This window comes from Aythya marila (assembly GCF_965140915.1).
Source record: "Aythya marila genome assembly, chromosome: 1".
NCBI classification, from domain to species: domain Eukaryota; kingdom Metazoa; phylum Chordata; class Aves; order Anseriformes; family Anatidae; genus Aythya; species Aythya marila.
In genome coordinates this window covers 183,933,526-183,954,894 of record NC_139042.1, presented here as the reverse complement: position 1 = coordinate 183,954,894, position 21,369 = coordinate 183,933,526, and the positions used below count along the sequence as shown (strand labels likewise).

Genomic DNA, 21,369 nt, shown 5'->3' with positions numbered 1-21,369 from the left:
TCAAAAAGAAACAAACAAACAAAACAATCATCAATAAGTTCAACATAATAAAATATAGCATTTCTGTTTCTAAATCAGAAGTGATAAAGCTTTGCTGAAGCAAATACAGCTATTAAGTGCTTCGGAAATTTCCCCTAAGTGTGGTAACTTACTTATCTTAAATTACATAAATCATCACCTGTTTTCTGTTTTTATTGTAAATATGTCTTTCAGACTATATTTCATGACAAAGCAGTGGCTTAACAAGAAAAGGCTTTGGTAATCACCTGTATTCTCGAAAACCATGCAGTTATCCTGCCCAACAGCTTACTTTCAGTAATCTTGCTTTAATCAGAACTCTGGCTGCCTGTAGTGAAAGCATTCAAGATTTGCAAGTTAGCTACCACGATCTGACTTGGAAAGATTCTTCGAGAGGCCCAGAAAATCTTTTAGTGCTAAAATTATCTTCGCCTCCACAGTGCCTAAATGGGCCTCGCTTCTGCATATGATAATAGCTTTATTAATCAGCATTCTGTAAGGTATAGTCGTTGCTTTTACCACACATAATGTACACCTTAACTTCAGCTGCCTGAGCCACAAATGACCTCAAACTCAGTCAGCTCACTGATGTAGCATTGTATGCAATCCACAGACTAATTTCTTTAGTATCTGCAGGAACACTTTACCTAGGAACTGCAAACTCAGTTATTACCACAAAGCTTTCACATTAGTTTATCTGAAAGCATAGAGTAATCATGGAACTGGAACATAGAAAAATAAAAATCCAATATCTTCTTTTCCTTAATTTTCTTCCACCAGTAAGTTTCCCTTACTTTCGAAGGAATCGGTGCTTATGTCATTATGTCCATGTGTGTAGAGGGAGGATTGTCTTCGCTTTCTTCATAGTTTCCTAATCCTTTGACTGGTTTTAGCAAAAAATTTAGAATGGTATCAGTCTCAAAGGCATTCAGATTGTTGATTATTTTTGCAAAATTGATGGCTAGGCAGAGAATAGATCCTCGAATCGGTTGATTTTTCCAAGGAAAATTATACGGCATGAGATCAACCAGTAGCAGACTTTGAGAAATCAATCAGAGAAGAAATACAAGATTCCCTAACCACAAGGAAAACTTAGGTTTCATATGTGAATATACAACATAGAATCCACACCTCAGTGAAGGAAGCTGCCTCTCCTCTTTTGCATCTCTGATGTCTAAGAAGGTGGGGAAAAAAACCTTCCCAACTTCTTGAATTTTTACTAAAACTCAGCTTAAAAAGTCATCTATCATTAGACGCATTTTAAAGTAGGCTTCAGAAGTTCTGCTTGTCAAGGAGCTATTACCTAAAAACAACGGGGTATTTCAATACATCTCCCTTCATTTGGGGAGCTTTAGTTCACATGCCTTTGAGTACATTGAGAGTCCTGATTCTGCAGTGGTCATCAAGCTATAGTGATCACACATCTTGTTTGGAAATCTACTTCTAACAGTAACACACATTTCTGAAGTGGGAACACAACCTCCCTCTTGCCAAATATAAAACTTCCACATCTTAAATTTTCTGGGTGGAAAGGGGACCTGAAAAATTGTTAGCAAAGGATTTCGTTCTCACTCTTTTTAAATGGGCTGTGAGTGTGTTTTTTGTAATGCCCACATACATCCTGAAATCCGCTGGGTCTGTGCTCTATATTTAATTGCACTCGTCTACCTTTCTTCATTCTCAGCTTCAAGGATTCAATGTGGAAAACGGCCAGTTTTCTTACGCCAGTGACTGTACGGGTTTCTTCTCTCCTGGAATCTGGATGGGCTTGGTGACATCTGCAATTTTACTGTGGATCCTGGCCTATGGAGTCCACATGATCATGCAGCTCACAGCAAACAGCAGATTTGATGATCCCAAAGGTCCTGCTCTGTCAGTTCCACAGACAGAATAGCCATGGATTGATTTAATTATATGCTGCTTCAGATTCTCCTGGGTTGATATTTATGACTTTTATTACCCTTCTACTTTACAGTATGTGTAACCTAAAAAGATATCATAGCAGAATGGGATAATCAAACTACATATTAAAATTTCCCGTATGTTTGGCAATAGAAATAATTCTGCTTGTTATTACCATGATTTTTTATTAACTGTGTTAAGGTCTGAGGTGAGGTTGTCAAGGTTATTACTCTCTCTGGCTATTACAAAGACCAGTACAAACTGCCTTCATATTATATATTTTTGGTGAAGAAAGATTATCGCAACAGAGAAAAATGGGAAGGATTTATAAATAACTTATTCAATAAGAAATTAAACTTATTATCATACTAAGTATGATTAAATGTGCAGTGCAGACAATATGTTAACGAAGATAAGGTAATTTTCTTAGCATTCTTTTTTCTGGGTATATTTGAAGTAGTTTTGAAGTTTGTACAGAAAAGGAGAAAAAAACCTATAGTCACTAGAAGCACTGTGCGAAGGTACTGTTTAAGTCTGAGCATGTTTATGGTCATCTCACTGATTCCAGAAGTCTGAAAACACTCGGTTTGATGAATTCCTTTGCAAATAATAAAGGTACTACAGCCTCTCACTGGGAAATCTGACTGTGGAGTGAATTGCTAAATGTTATAAGAAACTAAGTGGTAAAATGATGAAAAAAAGGTGAAATATATTTTTATTCTTTTGTTTGTAATGCTTTGTTAAGATTGTACATGTTCTATTAGTAGTTAAAGAACAAAAAGATAACATTTTGACAAGGTTACATCTGTCACATGAGAAAAAAAAAAAATTTGATCCTAATCCATGTCATAGGACAATGATAAAGAGGAAAGAAGGTTAGAATCAATTATTTAACTAAACCAGTAATAGTTTCTACCCATTGTTCCTGGATGCCATGTTTTTGGTGTGAAGTCAAAGAGGTAAATGAAATACAATGTGAAGATATTCTGTCTGTATCATTCAACCCTGACTTGGAAAACAGAAATGATGCTGGCATGTAACTACAGGAGGGACTCCACTGGTACAGTATTTTTCCCAGATGTTTTTCAAAACCTTGAGGAATGCTGGCATTTGATCTACACAAAAATGCAGTGCTAGAAAGGCACTTTTTCTCTGTAAAAATCAATTGCCAGAAGAGACAACTGGATGTACTTTATTAGTTTCCTTTTAAAGCAAGTCAGACAAATGAGGCTTCATTGAAAATTTATATAATAGTTGTGTAACTGATAGCCACAAGAGAAGAAGGACATTATGAGGGGCTTGGTTTAAGACAGCTTTTGTATGACTTTTATATAGATTCAACAAAATTTGGAATAGATTTTGTTCAACGGTGATGATATATGAGAACTGAAGAACAGCTTTAGAAGGCCACCTAGCTCAGGATCCTGTCCCCAGCAGTGGTATGAGTACTGTGAGTATTAGTACTTCCTGCACATGTTCTCCTGGTCTCAACCATTTAAGCTCCGGGACTTCTTCAGCAAGAGCTGGGGTCTGTATTTAATAATTCTAGGTATATTTATATCCCTTGTCTTTGTCCAGCCTCCCCTTGAGCCTATGAACAGTCCTAGAGCTCACAGTATGCTGACTGTAGTGTGGCATTGAGGATACGTGTACCCTCCCTTGCTCGCCTAGGCTAGACTTGGAGCAGGGGAGGAGGAAAGAGTTTCACATAGGCTGTGCCATAGAGAAAATGTAGGCCTCTTTCAGAAGAGATCAAGTAGGAAGAGGAGATGTTCAGCCTGGAGAAAAAAGAAGGCTCCAGAGAGATCTCATTACAATCTTTCAATACTTAAAGGAGTCTTAAAAAATTATGGAGAGGGACTCTTTACTTGGGTAGATAATGATAGGACAAGGGGGAATGGTCTTAAACTAAAAGAGCGTAGATTTAGATTAGACATTAGGAAGAAATTCTTCACCCAGAGGGTGGTGAGGCACTGGCACAGGCTGCCCAGAGAAGCTGTGGATGCCCCATCCCTGGAGGTGCTCAAGGCCAGGCTGGATGGTTCCTTGGCCAACCTGATCTAGTAGATGTCCCTTCCTATGGCAGAGGGCTTGGAACTAGATGATCTGTAAGGTCCCTTCCAACTCCAGAGCTGGGACAAGCCATGTGTTGTAGCCCTTGATGTGCAGGGCTACTATTGTGAGGTCTGAGCTGGAAAAGTGCAGGAAAAGCAGGTGATTATCAGCAACCCTCACTGTCCTGGAGGCCAGATGGCCTGGAGGGGACAATAAGGGTCCTTCTTAGCAGAGGATGAGCTGCTCTGTACGGTTCTCACAGTGGCCACCCCTGCAGCATCCCACTGCCAGCCCTTGGAGGAGGACACCCAACACCATGCCAGGGGGCTGTGTGTACCGCCAGAGCCCCCATGCCATCTTGAATCCCTGCGGCTGTACATTGCGCTGCCCTGCAGCCAGAGGCAAACACAAGACTACTGATTCCAGAAGGGGCTGGGCCTCAAGAAATCCTAAAAGGATTTTGCACCTGCCTGCATCTGTTTACCTTGTTAATAAAGTTAGAAATGTGTCAGGGGCTCACGGTTCTGTGTACTTCTGTTTTCACAATCCAGTTTAATCATAGGTGCACTTGTTAAAACATGCCTGCCCAGGGAACAGTTCCAGCAAGAACATTAGCTCTGCCTGGAAGGTGTGAGCCTTTAGGACTTCCCCTAGAGCTCACTGAAGTTACCAGAAGTATTTCCACTGACTTCCATGAGTGCCAGCTCATTTTTCTAAAAAGTACAAAATAATAAAGATAGAGGGGATGATGGGAAAGAGCACAGCTAAAACAACAACAACAACAACAACAACAACAACAACAAAAGTCTTTTTTTTTCCTATCTAATGTATAAATAAATGAAACTTTATTGATAGTTTCTGTTGTTTTTTTTTCAAGAAAACAAAACAACCCTACAGCACAACTTGAAAATCAATATAACCTTAGAAAATTCAAGAAGGTTAAGACCAGAGAAAAACCAAACCCCAAAGGCCTGAAGCCATAAGTTACTTAAGGCATTTCATCTCAGAACTCAGCAGTGATCACTTGGAGGGGAGAGCAGAGATGGAGCTACAACCTGAGTCTTCTGACTCCTGTTCCTATTATATAAGGAATAGGTTCCTTATATTCCTTTAAGGTATAGGTTCATTTTGTGTCCTGATGTACTGGTTTATCTGCTTACAAAATGACCTTTCACAAACCATGTGGAAACCCATAAATGACTTATAATGAAACAGAATATAGTAGAAATAGTCCCAAAGTAGTATTTTTATGTAGGCAGTAAAGGAGGATAAGTCATTCCATCTGTCAAGGGAAGACTCAATGAAGTAATTGGTTCCTCCTTTCCTTCTGGGTGCCTGGTAAATAATATGCAAATCTGTATCAGCCGAATTAGGCAGTGTCCAGGCATTAGAGGGCTCCATAACTCTTTCGACATAATCTATGATCAAGCAGGGGAACCTAGAGATACTGAAAATAAGGAATGACCATGAGAAAGCTAACTCCTAGGATAATCAAAGATATGAGAAGAAGCCTGAATATTGGGTATTGGTCACTGCTGGCAAAAAGCTAGCAGTAGTCTCAGCAGGTGGTGATGATTGTGGGGTCAAGTGGATAATCTCCTTACATTTTTTACATAATCTTCTCCTTACATTGAACAAGAGGAGCAAAATGATGCACACTTACATGTATGCAATGGGGGCAGGGAGTCCTTTTCCTGCATGCTGTTTTTTTTCTGTTACATCCCATGATGGGTTGACTTTGGCCAAATGTTAGATGCCAACCCAGCTGCTCCCTCATTGCCCCTCCTCTACAGGACAGAGGAGAAAATAAGACGGAAAAGAAAAAACTCATGGGTCGAGGTAAGGATACGGAAACCACTTAACCAGTCACTGTCACAAGCTAAAAAATATAAAAAGACTTTGGGAAAATTAATTTAATTAGTTGCCAATTGCAATAGGTGGGATAGTAAGAAACAAATATAAAACACCTTCAGTCTGCTCAAACACAAAAATCCTGTTGCGTCTAATAATCTTTCAATAAAGGAACCCAATCTTCTGTTTGCTAATGATGGTTATTCTCTCAGATTAGTATATTCTCTATCAAAATTTATCAATGCAAAATCAAGGAGGAAAGAGCTGTTTCTTCAGAACTCTGATTTCTAGAAGCTTAAAAAAAATACTGAGTTGCAGTGAAAAAAAAAAAAAAAAAAAAAAAAAGCAAAGAAAGAAACAAGATCTTGCCAAGGGGTGGTTCCCTAAGTAACTAGTCTCTCACTTCCACAATGTGGGTCAGCATCTCAGTCTTCCTACCTGTGTGGGTGGAAAGGAGACCTTCCTACAGTGCCTGAGATCCAAGAGCAGATCATCTGCCACTGATGTACCACAAATGAAGAGGTTTCCTTTTCTTCACCACAACTTTTAGTTGCCTTCTGTTTGAACACAGATTCCTTGCTCTAGGTTGGCTGGATTTCTCTATACCCCTGGATCTGGTATGTTCTTGAATTATTATAACTGAACTTAAGTTTTGACTCTTACATATCATTTATTACTACCATGATAGAAAATGATTTACTGAATGATCGTATCTTTTCTGTTTTTCAAATGGCAATGTTCATGTCCAGTAGAAGACTGTGGACATTTCCAGTCCATTTCCAGTCTGGTTTAATACTCCTTTAAATAGTTGTGTAGAAGTCACATAGGATGGGGTACGGTGACCATGGGACATGTATTATATGCAACTTTCTTTGGCTAATGAAAACCGTGCAATAATAATGTTTGAAACATGAAGAAAAACAAACACACAAATGTTTTCATAAAAGTACTTTTGGAGGATGGGTAAGTTCAAGACTTTGATGTAATGTTAGAATTGTAATTTTATGTATCCTTATTCTTCTGGATAAGTATGGGTACATACGGATAGCAGAGTGATCAATTCACCTGTTTTACAAATATCTTTCACTGAGGCATACTGGCATGACTTAAGACATTGCTCTCTCAATCTACCCTGCCTTCTATTCATGTGTACCTGTGGCTCAGCTGTTCATTCAGTTCACACTGCTGTGCTCTCGTTTTTCACTAGGGAGGTAATATACCAGATTTTGCACTAGAGTAGGTGAGATGCAGGTGCTTGTCTATGTCTGTCATTGCTGTTTCTGAGTAATAAAAGTCTGGCAGGGGAGCAAAGCACATAGCTGCAAACATTGATGTCTTAACACATTATAGTGATATTGATGAAGGATTTTTTTCATAGCTGTCAGAAGAAGAAACCAAAGCATGCAGGCAGACAGGTGGCATAGCAGGGCTCAAGACCACACTGCAGACAGCCTGGGAGGCAGAACCAGCTCCATTTTGGGTGCTGTCTTATGTCTGCGCGTGCCTGAACACAGTTCAGCTAACGTGTGAGAGAAATCTCAAGGGTGCTCTTTCATATCCTGATACACAGACCCTAAAGGCTGACCACAGGCAGTACCTAGAGGGCACCATGATCCAGGTGCGGCCTCCTCCTCCCATTCTGTATCTTCAGATTGCAGTTGAACAGGTATCCCAGGCCTCAGATGGTCTCAACCCTTATCTTTAACAAAAATGAGGGAAAGGAAATGTGGAAGAGAAGGGGCAATATGGGCCATCCTGTTTTTCTCAGACTGAGCATCTCCCAGAGTCCTACACCCCACTGGACAAGCAAGGGCGGCCACAAAGGGCCCTGCCACTACACGTGAGGGTGTGCGCACCCGCGTGGTACTGGGATGTCTCAAAAAGCTCCCCAAATTTTCCACGTTTACTCCCAGAGCTGCTGCTGGGGGCTGTCTGCAAGTTGAGGCAGGAACCCCGGCTTTGGAGGCCCTCCAGACGCTGAGGTGGCTGGAAGGAGTGGGAGGAGGGAGCCCTGCTCAGGCTATACCCGTTTGTCTTACCACGTGTGTGAAGCAGCAGAAGCGGACCCCCAGAGTGTTTGAAACAGGCATTTGAATTTTGAATGGGAAAGTCTGAGGCTTCGTCTATCTTTTTTAGAGCTAGCTTGTGTTACAGTTACAAAACAGATGGCCTGCTTTTGCTTGTACAACTTTTGTGGGTGTGTACTTACGCGGCCAGAGTGGAACGGTTGCATCATATTTCATTGATTTGGATTTTCACAGACATTTTGGGGAATCTACCGGTTCGGTTGGTTTTGCAGCAAAAAGGTGGACCTTCATAGTTTGCTACTACCAACCCGTGTGGCCTAGTAACGATGCTTAGGTACCCAAGTGGAGAGAAATCAGTGCGAGTTTTGTTTTGGTTTGCCTTAAGTAGCACAAGAATTATTTATTGACTGAGTGAGGGAAATGAGAGTTTCTTCATGTTCTGACATAATTTGAACCCATTTCTCCTATAATTGCTTTTATAGCACTCTTTGAAGTTCAAGGGGGCAGAAAGGGATTACTGGTCATAGATTGTTGGGTCAAGCACACTTCTGGTGACAAATGAACGAGTTAAAGATTAACAGATAGTTTTCTCAGTTGTATTATTTGAAACACTTTCTGTGGTAAAACTGGTGTCTAAGAATTGAATGAGATAAAGGATTTTGCAAAATGAATGACTACCTTCTAGTTACTTTTACCACCTTTCCTTATCAGAAAGGTAAAAGACCCTTCAGTGGGGTGATTGTCTTCATCTGGAATAGCCAAAGGTTTCTCTTCAAAGATTCAGTAAATTGCATGTTACTCATTAAATAAAATCTGCATCTTGTCTAATCAGCAGTGTGTGTGTCTGCTGCAAATCCAGGACTGGATTCACCTGCTGTGCAATGTGACTCATTCTAAAAGCTGTTTATGGCGAGGCTGTTGCTGTACATGCAAATTACACAGCAATCAGAATTGTAGCTCAAGTGTTCCTCTTCTTTGATACTTTAATATATTGGGCCTCCTGTCTCAAAGTGTCAGCACAGACCTTCAACTGCCATGCAATCTGTGTTCCAATGTTTTATACCCTTTTTATGAAAAGAAGACTGATGGGCACTTGCAGCAGAGGCAATGATATCTGTTTTTAGTGTTCTAAGTACAATCATTTCATTATTGTCATTAATTATTATTCTTTTAGTGTATTTGGAAGGATGATCTTTTCCCTTTAAACACTAAGTCCAATGTTAAACAATCACTTATTAGATACTTTTAATGCTGTTAAGGAACATAGTGACCTTGCTTTACTGGTGGTGCTATGGTGGTAGTCATCTCATCCCTAATACTAATACATGCTTCTCATACAGAAAAAGGTCTTCAAATCAAAATGTACTGGTGCAAATTGCTTCATCTGTAAGGAAAGACTGCAGCTTTTGGCAGAATATAACCTCTATTTTCTGCTGAACTACAGCATTGTGTGAAATTGCCTATTAAGTGGAGAACACAGCTGGTATTTGGGATGACACTGGCTGTATCAGCCATACCGTCTGGCCAAGCCTCTAAGATTAGCAGTTTTCCTCCCGCTCCTGAAGGGCTAATATGAAGCCTCTTCAGATTTATGTCTCTCTGCTCTGCAGTGTGGTATTACCACCACCTCCTAGAGATGCTTCTGCTTCCGTACCACTCACCTGGTATGGTGAGCACATTGACTGAGCCTGGTCTTGCTTAGCTTGTTCAATCCTTGCCAAGGCAGTTGGGACTGCAGATCATGTGTCACTGCCCAATATTTCTAAATTTCAGTTATTGTAAGCTCATCAAAAACACAAGCAACACAGAACCTACATCTGCTCAAAAACAATTTAGTCAAAAGAATCAATAGTCAAGGGCCAAGCCTTAAGCCTCCTTTTGATGAAAAGTTGCTCACAAATATATAAATTCAAACTGACTTAGAAAACAGAGGAATGTAGGAAAAAAAAAAAAATCCTTGTATGGAGGAGCTCTAAAAAGAGATTGGGAGACCTGCACAGGATAGAGGAATGAATGTTTTTTGTATAAATCTATGAAATGCTGCAGAAGTTTAGAGAAGAAACCTGTAAATAAAAAGATGAATTTCCTGTCTCTTTCCCAGCTTCCTTCCTGTGGGGAATAATACATAAATAAATAAATGGGAAACCACAGAATCTGCTTTAAATGCCAGGAATACTTCTGTCACCATAATCTTTGTTCTGTAGAAATGCATGTGTTGTGAAAAAAAAACAAACAAACATGCAAACAGCTTTTCTGAGTGAAGCTTTTATTCTGAGAAAGGATCTGCTTATACAGAAAAAGTGAGTACAGCTATATTTGCTCTTTGAAAACAGTCTCCAAGGGAGAACCTGCAGTGTCAGACTGCTTCCAGTCCTCCTGTTAGCTTGCTCTGAACGTGTTAGGTAGAGAAAACAAACACTGTGCTGAGCCATTCGAGTCCGCCCCCTTGCAAACAATGGGCTGGCTTGCCTCAGGTTATCTTGGGGTTAAGAAGCAGGAAAGCAAGGTGTCCTTCTCTCCTTCCACTATCCCTACAGGCAGCAGGCACAGCAGGAGTATCTATGATCTCCTGAACTTCAGTGTTTATGAAAAACACGTCAAGCAGTGTCAGCTCTCCTCTCTGAGAAGTGTCAAAGAGAAGTGTCAAAGTGCCCTCAGCACTTTGGTCACAACAACCCCAAGCAGTGCTACAGGCTTGGGGAAGAGTGGCTGAAAAACTGTGCAAAGGAAAAGGATCCAGGGATGTTGGTCAATGCTCACCTGAATATGAGCCAGCAGTGTGCCCAGGTGGCCAAGAAGGCCAATGACATCCTGGCTTGTATCAGGAATAGTGTAGCCAGCAGGAGCAGGGAGGTGATCGTCCCCCTGTACTTGGCTCTGGTGAGGCCACACTTCGAATACTGTGTTCAGCTTCGGGCCCCTCACTACAAGGACATCGAGGCCCTGGAGTGTGTCCAGAGCAGGGCTACGAAGCTGGTGAAGGGCCTGGAACACAAGTCCTGTGGGGAGTGACTGAGGGAATTGGGGGTGTTTGGTCTGGAGAAGAGGAGACTCAGGGCAGACCTTATTGTTCTCTACAGCTACCTGAAAGGAAGGTGTGGTGAGCTGGGGGTCGGTCTCTTCTCACAGGTAGCTAGTGATAGGACTAGAAGGAATGGCCTCAAGTTGTGCCAGGGGAATTTCTGGTTGGAAATGAGGAGACATTTCTTCTCAGAAAGAGCAGTCAGGCATTGGAACGGGTTGCCCAGGGAGGTGGTGGAGTCACTGCCCCTGGGGGTGTTAAGGAAAGGTTGGAACATGGTGCTTAGGGATGAGGGTTATTGGGTGACATTGGTGGTAGGGTGATGGCTGAACCAGATGGTCTTGGAGGTCTTTACCAACCTTAATGATTCTATGATTCTATCAAAAATGAAGGCATCGTCCTACTCCCTCATAGGCAGAACTGGGTTGGCAGTTGAACATCAAGCCTTTTGATGTTTCATCTTTTTTGTTCATTGGGTTATCTTGCCCAATTGCATGTCTGACTTCAAGCTTCACCTGTGTTCAAGCTCACCTTGTTTCCCCTCTTCTTCATGTTTGCAATGCATCTGTTTGCTAGTACACAGCAGAAGTGAAGGGTGAACCAGGTCTGATTTGGAAATACTGTGAAGACTGCAACTCCGGAATATCCCTCTCCTGCCCACAGACAAGGCTGCATGTTCTAGCTGGTTCTTCCTGTTAGGTGACCTGATTGCTTGGAGCTGAGTACAGTACTTAAAAGCATTTGGCAAGTTCAATGCCTATCAGGGAGCAGCACAAGTGCTATTTGTCGTCCTTTGCTGAAGGAAAAGGCACTTATTTGTTTAGGAAATAGAGGCTGTAAAGCTTAACTTGTGATATTTTAGTCACTTCCATGGCAACAGACTCTGAGAGAACAAAGCAGGACTTCACCAGATCATGTAACAGCTTGGAAATGGAATAGGGAAAATTAAACGTAGCGATACTATGGGGTTTTCCCTAACTTTTGAATGTTACCTCTGTTAGTTAACTGCTAATGTGAAGCAATTGCTGTACTGCCGAGCAATTAAGGGCAAACTGGCATTGATTTCCTCCGGTTTTCAGGCATTCCTTGTTTCTGTGAGGACAGGGGAAGTGCCAGCCCAGCACGTTGGTTACACTGTCCAGGGATAATACACAGCTTCCAGCAGATGCCCTGCAATATCTGTATTTAAGGGGCAGCATTGGTTAGAAACGAGGCTCCAAAGGCATTGGGAAGAACAGGAATTTTTCCAGCTCCTTCTGTAGGCTTCAGATTTGGCTTTATCTTTGAAATCTGGCATAGCCCATTGCAGATGAAATCTGGCATAGCCCATTGCAGAGTAGACAGTAAGAGGTTGCAAAACACATGGCTGAATGACAGGACTGCAAACCTTCTGTGTTTAAATCAAACCCCTTATGTTCCCAGTCTGAGTTAGATCTGGTCACTGGGATGTTAGACCCCTCACCACAGGCAGGGAGAAGGAGAGATGATTTTACTTTTGTCTTTTTTTGTGGGTGTTATGGGCATAACTTGTTCCATTGCCTTTTGCTCAGTCATGCATGTAGCACCAAAGAGGGCAATAGTGTCCGTGTATCAAATGGCTTATTTTTTTAGGCTTTCACATACTTCAGGGAAAGGGAGGTTTATTAAATGATAGAGAAAATGAATGATAAAGAAAAAAATGTGTTGTTTCAAATCTCATCTTGTGCATCTCTAGTAAATAAAAATTGCTGCCGCAATATGATGTGAAAACAAACAAAACCCAAACAAACAAAACCACACAAAAGGCAATGCAGCTTGTTTTTAACTACAAATGCAAATGACAGCATTTGAGTCAATTACAAAGCAAGTAACTGGTTAAGTAGCTCCATAAGTGAAGCTTGAACTTTTAAAACTTTAATTAAGTCTATTGCTAGAAGTGTGCCACTTCGATAAACCAATTATTCTTGAAGAGTATTTCTGTCATATTTCTGCCAGTATAGCCTTCACCCTGAGGAGAACAAAAAAGTCAGTGAGATTCGGTCATTTTTTAGCAAACAACGTAGGGACTGTCAGATTGCAGTGTGACTTCTGAGTTTTGAACCTGCTGGCAAAGATGAAGTGCTTGTCAGCCCTGTTAGCCAAATCATTTTCAGTTCTTCTCTCATTCAGCGGTTGCAGACCAGTGGAGAGGGTTTGACAGTCAGACATTTCAGGTCTAAGATTTATCATTCCTTGCTTTCTGCTACCCTGCTCTTGCATTGTCCGGTACTTGCTCTACAAGCCTGCCACAACCCTTTTCTAAGGCAGCTTCAGGAGTAAAGAAGAGAACTTGCTTCCCCTCGAAGCTTTCCGTATAATTTTATACTCTGCCTTGAATAACTTCAGTTCATACAGCAGGACACATAATGAGGTTATATTAGGAACTGTGATCTCATCCCCATTGCTGGAATATTGCAGAAATACTGCAAATGCACTGTTTGGTCCACCATGGAGGTAGCTGTCACTGACACATGTTCATATATGAATCTGGTTTTATGTTCATTCATTTTCATTACTATCTCATATTGTTTTTCATGTTTAATTGATACGAAGCAGACACTTGAGATAAGATAATTCCCCCTTAGTTCTCTTTAGGTCTTAAAATACTAAGCTCCTAAATATAATTATAAGAAGCAGAAGGTTGTGGGCACATCAGGAAGGCTTGGAGTAGGGAGGCAAAATTACCTAGAGGTTGGAACTGGAGAAATCCATTTTTTTTCTGACTGACATTTAGTCTACCAATAATCTACAATATGTCACTCAGTGCAAAAGGCTCAATTTTTGGACACAATTTTGTAATGCCTGCAGATGGAATTAGATGAAGAGCTAAGCTAAAGGTTCTCCAACACCAGGTTAATACAAGCAATTGACAGTGCAGCTGAAGATGATGACAATTGAACCTTCACATTCAGATTCTGACTGGAAATTAACTTTGTTGGAGACTAGCCCCTAACATGGAAGCATTCTGAATGACAGGCTGCTTTAGAAAAATTCACACCTTCCTCTCCATGTGCCATGATTTCTGCTTCAGTAAAAGAGAGAATCACTGAGATGTGCCTTGAAACTAGTAAATGATGCTGTGCAGCTGCAAGGAATTTTATGCTTCTTTGGAAAGCTGAACATCCACTTTTTCAGGTAAAATATCTGAACAATTATTTATTTTGTGCCAGTGAAACAGCATTATTTTAAAATAAATTGGTGAAGGAGACATTTTTACTTCAGATTAAACTGTAGATTAAATTGTACTTAGACTCTTGACAGCTGTCCTCATTTTCCCCTCACTTAGTGTAGTGGTAATGTAAGTTTTGTTTCACTGAAGTCAGGAAAAAGAAACTTTTAATGTTGTTTTGGTTGTGTTATTGCATTTTTCCCTTTATTTTCAAGATAAAAGCAAGTTTCCAAGTTAGAAGGAAAATAGACATTATACCCTTAGTGCAATATTTCCACAGTTTCAGTTTGAGTCTTGTAGGCCTGACTGTAATATAATAATTTAGCAGGATAAGGATGATTTTAAAAATAATAATATTCCAGTAATTAACTGTAACAGTGCCAGATCCTCAGATATCTAAAGCACATTGGTTCCTTACAATTTGCTGAGAGGAGAGAAACAGTTCCGACTTTTTAATTGTGTATGAGCTGAACAAAAAATGAGGAGAATCTCTATAAACAATCTTTTTATTCCAATGATTTCTAAAATATGCAAGTGGAAGAAGTGAGACCCATTTAATCTCTTACTATTCCTGCAGGAGAAATCTGTCCTCTTTCAGACAGCCTTTGAGTAGGAATAACCCTTCAAACTGATAAATATCAGAACCTCAGGAGCGTAATGCTACTTTTTATTTTTCATTATCTGAGGAATGAATGAAGATTAATAGGATATTTTTTATCTATATTAGAGACAAAAGACCCAGAGGGCTTGATTCCTTGTGAAACCTAGAAATGTTTTACAAAGGTTCAAACATTTATTGGCATTCAAATTCTAGTCATCTTCGCAATAGTAGAGCTTATGAGAAAGTTTGCGTATTAAAAATTACCATTTGAATTACTGTGTTGCACCTATGAACTTTATACACGCTTAAATTAAAAGTACAGCACATACCTGCTATAAAATATGGATTTACCACAATGTATGGACAGTTTGTTTGCTTGCTGTTTACTGTAAGAAGTGTCTGTCAAACCATGCTACAGCAAGCAACAGACATTCACTGTGAAAAGCAGCCTTGGCAATAAATAAATAAATAAAGGTAGTGCAAAATTAGTTGAAAATAAAATAAAATAAATGAGTAGGAAAGCAGGGAATCCTGTATGCAGATTTTTGAAATTCACCTAAGAACATGTATGTATTTGGTTGTCTTCAGCTATAGCTCACCATAGGGCCTGTGTTTGCAATAGCCAGTGTTTGCAATATGCTGCTCACTACCAGTAAGAAGTTGGCTCAGCTGCAGGGATTAGCCAATGTTAATTCACATCAGGTGAGGACATTAATTCCTAATCATTACATTTATTGTTGTACTGCCGTCAATATCGGTAACAGAGGGCATGGGTGTAAGAATGTTGTTTTGCAATGATTAGGTCTGCGCATGACCAACTCTGTAGGTCTGCAGCTGGCCTTCTCCAAAGTTTGGGGAGGGACTTCAGATTTGGGGTTTTATTTTGGATAAAATATTGGCCTTTCTGGAGTTTGGCTACAGGGAATGGAACTGAAGCGTGTTACCTCCATGTATGCATGGGCACAAGGAGGCCTGTTCTGCCTGCACAGTCAGGCTCCCCATGACCCATATCCCAGGCTGATGTGGCTCGTTCTGGCTGCAGGCTGTCTTGTGCCTCAGGTCCTGCAGAGCCAGAGCAGACCCTGGCCAGAGCCAGAGTTCTGTCTTCAGAGCTGGTTTTGCTATTTGGCCTCTCAAGAGAGAAGAGTGGGAACTCTCGGGAGCAAGAGTGCATCAGGATGAGGAAAGTTTGAGAGCAAGTGAAGGGTAGTGGGGGAGCAGGGCACGGGGCTGGGAACCTGCAGCTCAGAGACAGAAAGGGCTGCGAGGAGCAGAGTCAGCCCTGCAGGGCCTGAGGGAAGCCTTCCCAGATCACTGGGGTTTGCACAAAATTTCCTGTGGACAGGAAGCCACAAAGATGTCTGAACCGAGCCTAGCATAAAGGAGTGAGTCAGAGAGGGAGTTATGTATAAAAATCAATTTTATTAATGTCCTATGTCCTATCTAGCTTTTTTTTTTTTTTTTTTTTTTTTTTTTTTTTTTCAAGTCTTAGAGCCTTTTGATTGCCTTTGAGGACCCGCCCTAGGGAACTGGCCTTGTGAGGAAACTCCAAAGCTGAGGACAGCTCCAGTCTCCTCACCCAGCTGTGCTCAGCTATTCCCCAGCACCAGCAACACAAACCTGAGTCTGGCTGGAGACCAAATCGGTATAATGCAGTGCTTCTCTCCTTGGTTGCTCTGCAACCAGCAGCTGCAGACTTCCTGTCGTTAGATCACCCTGACACTTTGTGGAGGAATGTGGAGGCACTGGACCTTGTGACAGAGGAATTTACAGACTGCTTGATTAGCCAGGAGAGAGTTTTCCAGAATCTGACAGAAAGTCTCATTAACCCCCTGTTATCGTGTTCCAGAATACCTTGGGAAATGGGTGTGTGTCTACAGATTGTCACATTTGGCTGCAGTGGGTTGACGGCGCTTGCTGTCAGTTTGCCTCCAGAGCATGAAGACCCTAAATGAAATGGGACATGGATGCTGTTAACCCACATGGCAGAAATATCCACTGGAAGCTGTCTCAGCCTCAGCAGCAAGAGGAGATGGATCTGTTTTTGTAAACCTTAGTTCAGGCTACCATCCCTCCTCCTGACTGGGACCACTGCCCACAGCTGTGGGCAGGCAGGAGGAATTTGGCTATTTGGGCACTGACAGTTGGGGCTGACAGCCCATCCCTGTGCCAACCTTGGTAGAGGAGACTGAGGTGAGAACATGGGAGGTGTGTTGTCCCCCTCCAGGGACTGGATATAGTGAGTGTGAGTGGTTGGTACAGCGTCAGGCTGGCCTTGAGTGCCAGAGTTGGGAATGCCATTCTAGTTTTCCAGAAAGACTTTTATGTACTGAACAAATAGGTGTGCTATAATGGGATTTTAAACTGTTGACTCAGGTAGGAGGTACGTTTTTCAAAAAATAAGGGAAATTGATCAGGGATAGTAAGGTGGGGTTTTTGTTTGTTTGTTTTCTGTGAAAGTTGCCGCATGACATAACAGAAAAGGGAAGAAAGGGTTAATTTCATTGAAATGTGAACGATTTGTTTAAAGTGTATCCAACAGTTGGCCAAGAACTTAATTGAAGCTGCTGCTGTTTAGTTTGCTTTGTAAGAATGCAGCCCTTGGGAGCCCAAAGCTGCAGGTACTTTGCTACCTATCAGCATACACAAATACAACCTTTTCTTCCCAAGTGTTTCCTTCTGCCTGTTTATAGGTAAAGTAATAATCATTCAAGACATGCTTTAGAAAAAAAAGGACCCTGATCTGAAGAGGTCTTACTACTTATTTATTTATTTATTTATTTTATTATTCCACTATGGCTGGATGAAAATTTTATGGAGGGTGAGGAGAAAGAGAACGTAATCCAGAATTTAATTTGCAAGAACCAGAAGGAGGGGAAGCTCATTCCTACAGTCTCAGTCTGTAAATCTTTTACAGAGCTATATATGTAAGTTGTCTAGATGTTAATCTTTGCAAAGATTAAGAGTAAAGGTCGTGACCTGAAGCCAAGTTGGACGGCACAGTGATTAATGTCTCTCCATAAGTAATTTCAATAAGGAATTCCAGGGTGCCACACTTCATATATTTTTGGAGTCGTAATGTATCTCCTTCTTCTCCATCATATTTTCTTGTGAATTGGAAATACGTGGCTAATGAAATCTTTCATATGAAAATTGATACTATTGATTTATAAGACAGAAAAAGACATTTCTGTTTTCTGATATGTTAAGTATGCTTTGTGTCCCTTCTGGCCTAATTTACACCCACTGGATCTGGTGATCTGAATTCCTTGGCCTAAGCAGATCCTCCAGGCAAGTAGGTCATTGGAATGGAACAGTAGAGCTGGCCAAGGCAGTGTGTTTCCAGTTCACAGGAGAAGTTAATATCAAAACTTACCTTTGTTTTGAATCAGAATGAAACTAAACTAAGAGCAAAAAATGCTGCAGGTTAGAAATTAAGGGGGGGAGGGGAGCCATCTAAGACACAAGCTGTTTCCAAAATTCAGTTGTCCAGCTGTTGTTGGCATTGGCTGCTGCTGAAAATTTAGCCTGGCTACAGAGCAAGTTTCCATGTGTCATGCTTGACAATCCTGCAAGATCTAGTGTATGCACCCTCCTCCAGGTAAAGGGGCAGTAGTTTATTCCTGCTTCATCTCTGCTGCACAGAGGTAACAGCAGACATGCTGTAGACCTGCCTCTGAAGTTATGTTCCATTTACTTGTTGGAGAAGCCTTGCCTAATGCTGATGGATGTTTGTGAGCCTCCGCTGACCCTGGAGCCTGGAGGCTCAGCTACGTGTGGCCGAGCTGGCTGGGAACCAGGGAGCTCCGGGCTCTGCCAGGAGTCCAAGTCCTCCAGAATCCTGCTGAGGACTCAATGAAAACACATCACAAGGACCAAGAGGCTTCTGCAGAATGTTTCAGGACTTTGGATGGTGTCCAATTAAACAGCATATTTCAAACGTCCTAGCTTCTGCTCCTACAGCTTTTCTTACAGTTATTTTTTGTGGGGAATTGCCACAGCTTCTCTTTCCCTCCATCATAATGAATTCTGGGGGGGATGTGAATGTCCCCTAGTTCTGCACTATAACTGATGAACAGATTTGTTATTTATTAGGTGCTGGCACCACTGTGTACTCGGAGCTCCTATTGGCTTCAAAGGCTGACATAGATAGGCTTTCAATGAACGAATGCTGAAGATGTGAAATGCACATGCAGGGAAAAAGAAACTCTTAAGACATCTTAAGATCTCAAGTACAGGCTCAGAATTACTTCTAATAACAAAGTAATATCATTTTTCTGTGGTTTTCATGTATGCTGTTAGGCATAATTAAGAAGAATTCTGACTCTTTCCACAAAACCAGCATGGCCCTACAACATTAATTTGCAGTTTGCTTTGAACTTGAAATAAGTAATTATTTCAGAATAAGGGAGAATGGGCGAGTGCTAACCAAACCTCATGATTAGTACTTCCTGATCTTTCAGGCTGTTAGATTTCAATACTGATTCAATTTCAAATGATGCAAATTGGAAGAGCCTGAAAATATGGTTCAGAGCAACTCAGGACCTGATTTCTGTATTTGGTCTGTTTTAAAAGAAAATATTAATGGTTAAGCAATTATTGATTAATATTTTTCTCTTATGTACTTTTGCTTTATTATATTAATAAATACATTACTGGATGCAGAGCGAATCCTGTAATTCTACGGTGAGTTTTTACATCTGGATTTCAGTCTTTGATTACTGAAATATGTTTTCTTGGAAATATATGTTTCCATTGAAATATATGTTTTCCTGCACTGGTGATTAAATAACACTGATACAAATATTCTATCTTGTTATGTGACTGCTCTTGTACCCCACAATAAACAGTTTTCCTGAAAGAAAAAACACTTGCAGCATAGCACAGGAAATCTCATGTTGCCTTTCTCATAACATGTTAGGCAGATTACTTTCAAATTCAGTGAAACTTCTTGTAAAATATTGAGTTGCAAACACTTTGTTTAGCTAGGTTAAGGTAAACACTTGTTAATTCATGAAGATTAGTTCTGTAGGTATAACATAATTTACATTTGGTCACTTTTCATCTCAACAGAATTAACCATTTTAGAAAGTATTCCACAAATGACTTTTTGCTAACACTCCATTACTTCTTTGGGTAGTCCCAGTGATAACACTGAAGACAATCTATGAATCTGTGCAGACAGGGCTGTGAAGATGAGAGCAGAGACAGTTCCCACCCCAGGGGAAGTTTGTGCCTGCAGCCTTCTCTCATCACTGCAGTTTCAGCCTGAACTTTAATCAACTTTGTTAACAGAAAGATTCCTGGCCATGCTGAATGGGGCTGATTATATGTTGTGTGTGCTAGCATCTTACTCTCTCCTCCAAGCAGTGTCTTGCTTCACGAACCTCTTCCCTTTCACTGGAACTGCCTGATGTAGGGCATGCAACGTGACCACATTGACTACCAGCAAAGCATTCAGCCTCCTGGCTGCACAGGAGACACTCCACCAAGCCAAGCTTGTACGGTGCTCACTAGGTGCTGAGAGAGCTCCCACTAAAAGAGTGAAGAAAAATAAAGAATATCTTCAGATGGCCCCCAGGACAATTTGACAATTTTACTTTAAGTCTAGCTTGTTGCTACTGCATGGGGAGATGGGAGCACTTGTATGCTTTGTTTTGCTACAAGATTTCATAGAATTTTTTTGAGAGAGTCTGGATTACCAAGAATTCCTCTGTAAACATGTCTGTGTGTTTATTGTCCAAAATTAGTGAAAGATTAGGAAGCAAAATCTTGATTAAGATAAACCCGTCTTTGGTGTGGCTATGAAAAGGGAATATTCTCAGGACTGTATAAACTTAAACGGCTGCTCCAATTTTATTGTGTATGATAACCTGGTCACAGGAAAAGACACAAAGGATGACTGAAAACTGAAGGAAGGGATGAGAAAAACAGGATTGAAGATTAGCCAAAATATATGTCTGTCAATGAGAATACTTTGGATGGTGAGATCATCTAGCAGTTTGATAAACTTTATAATGGCAAGTACATAAGATTATTGGAGGAGAAGATATACTTCAAAACTCAGAAGTTTTATGAAGTCAAAACTTTACACATAACTAACCATTGTAAGATTTTTTTTTTTAAATGTGATTTGCATATGGATGTTTATGAAAAACATACACCATTTTGGAGAATAAATTATTAATTTCAAGTTTGGAGCCAAGGCAGGAGAAGATCTAATAAGGAATTCCAAAAATCTGTACTAAGAAGAGAAAATAGAATTAAATTCCTATGGCATGAATGTGGAGAACATGTAGGTAATATAATAGAAGATTGATCAATAAAATAGCTCTTGGGAATACTGAAACAAACAACAAAAAACCCACCAACGTTTATTTTCTCACAAGGTTAAATTTGATGGAGAAAAATAAATCTTATGTCTTTTAAAGCATATTAATAAAATGGAACAAGAACTATCTTCTATAGAACAAGGCAAACTGCTAAAGTTCTTAGTGACTGTAAAATGGAAAAAAATCAGATTAAGTTTAGGAATGATCATTTAAGGATAATTACTCCAAAAAATTTTACTCAGTGACATTGATCAGTTAAAAATTCTTACACCCATTTTTTACAAACTATCTTGATTCAATTTTGTATTTCCCCAGGATGAATGTAGTACTCTTCTTTGCAATAATTCTTCCTCTGTTCTTCCAAAGAAGTGGAA

General features: G+C 40.5%; 1 protein-coding gene across 1 annotated transcript in view; it reads left to right on the top strand.

The window, feature by feature from the left end:
- ATP6AP1 (ATPase H+ transporting accessory protein 1) overlaps nt 1-5,951 on the top strand; it is a 58,488-nt gene extending 52,537 nt beyond the window's left edge. Inside the window, exon 10 of the mRNA XM_082766430.1 lies at nt 1,703-5,951. Coding sequence (XP_082622556.1) covers nt 1,703-1,912 — 210 coding nt within the window. The 3' untranslated portion in view covers nt 1,913-5,951. The remainder of the gene's footprint in view (nt 1-1,702) is intronic.
- The last annotated feature ends 15,418 nt before the right edge of the window (nt 5,952-21,369 follow it).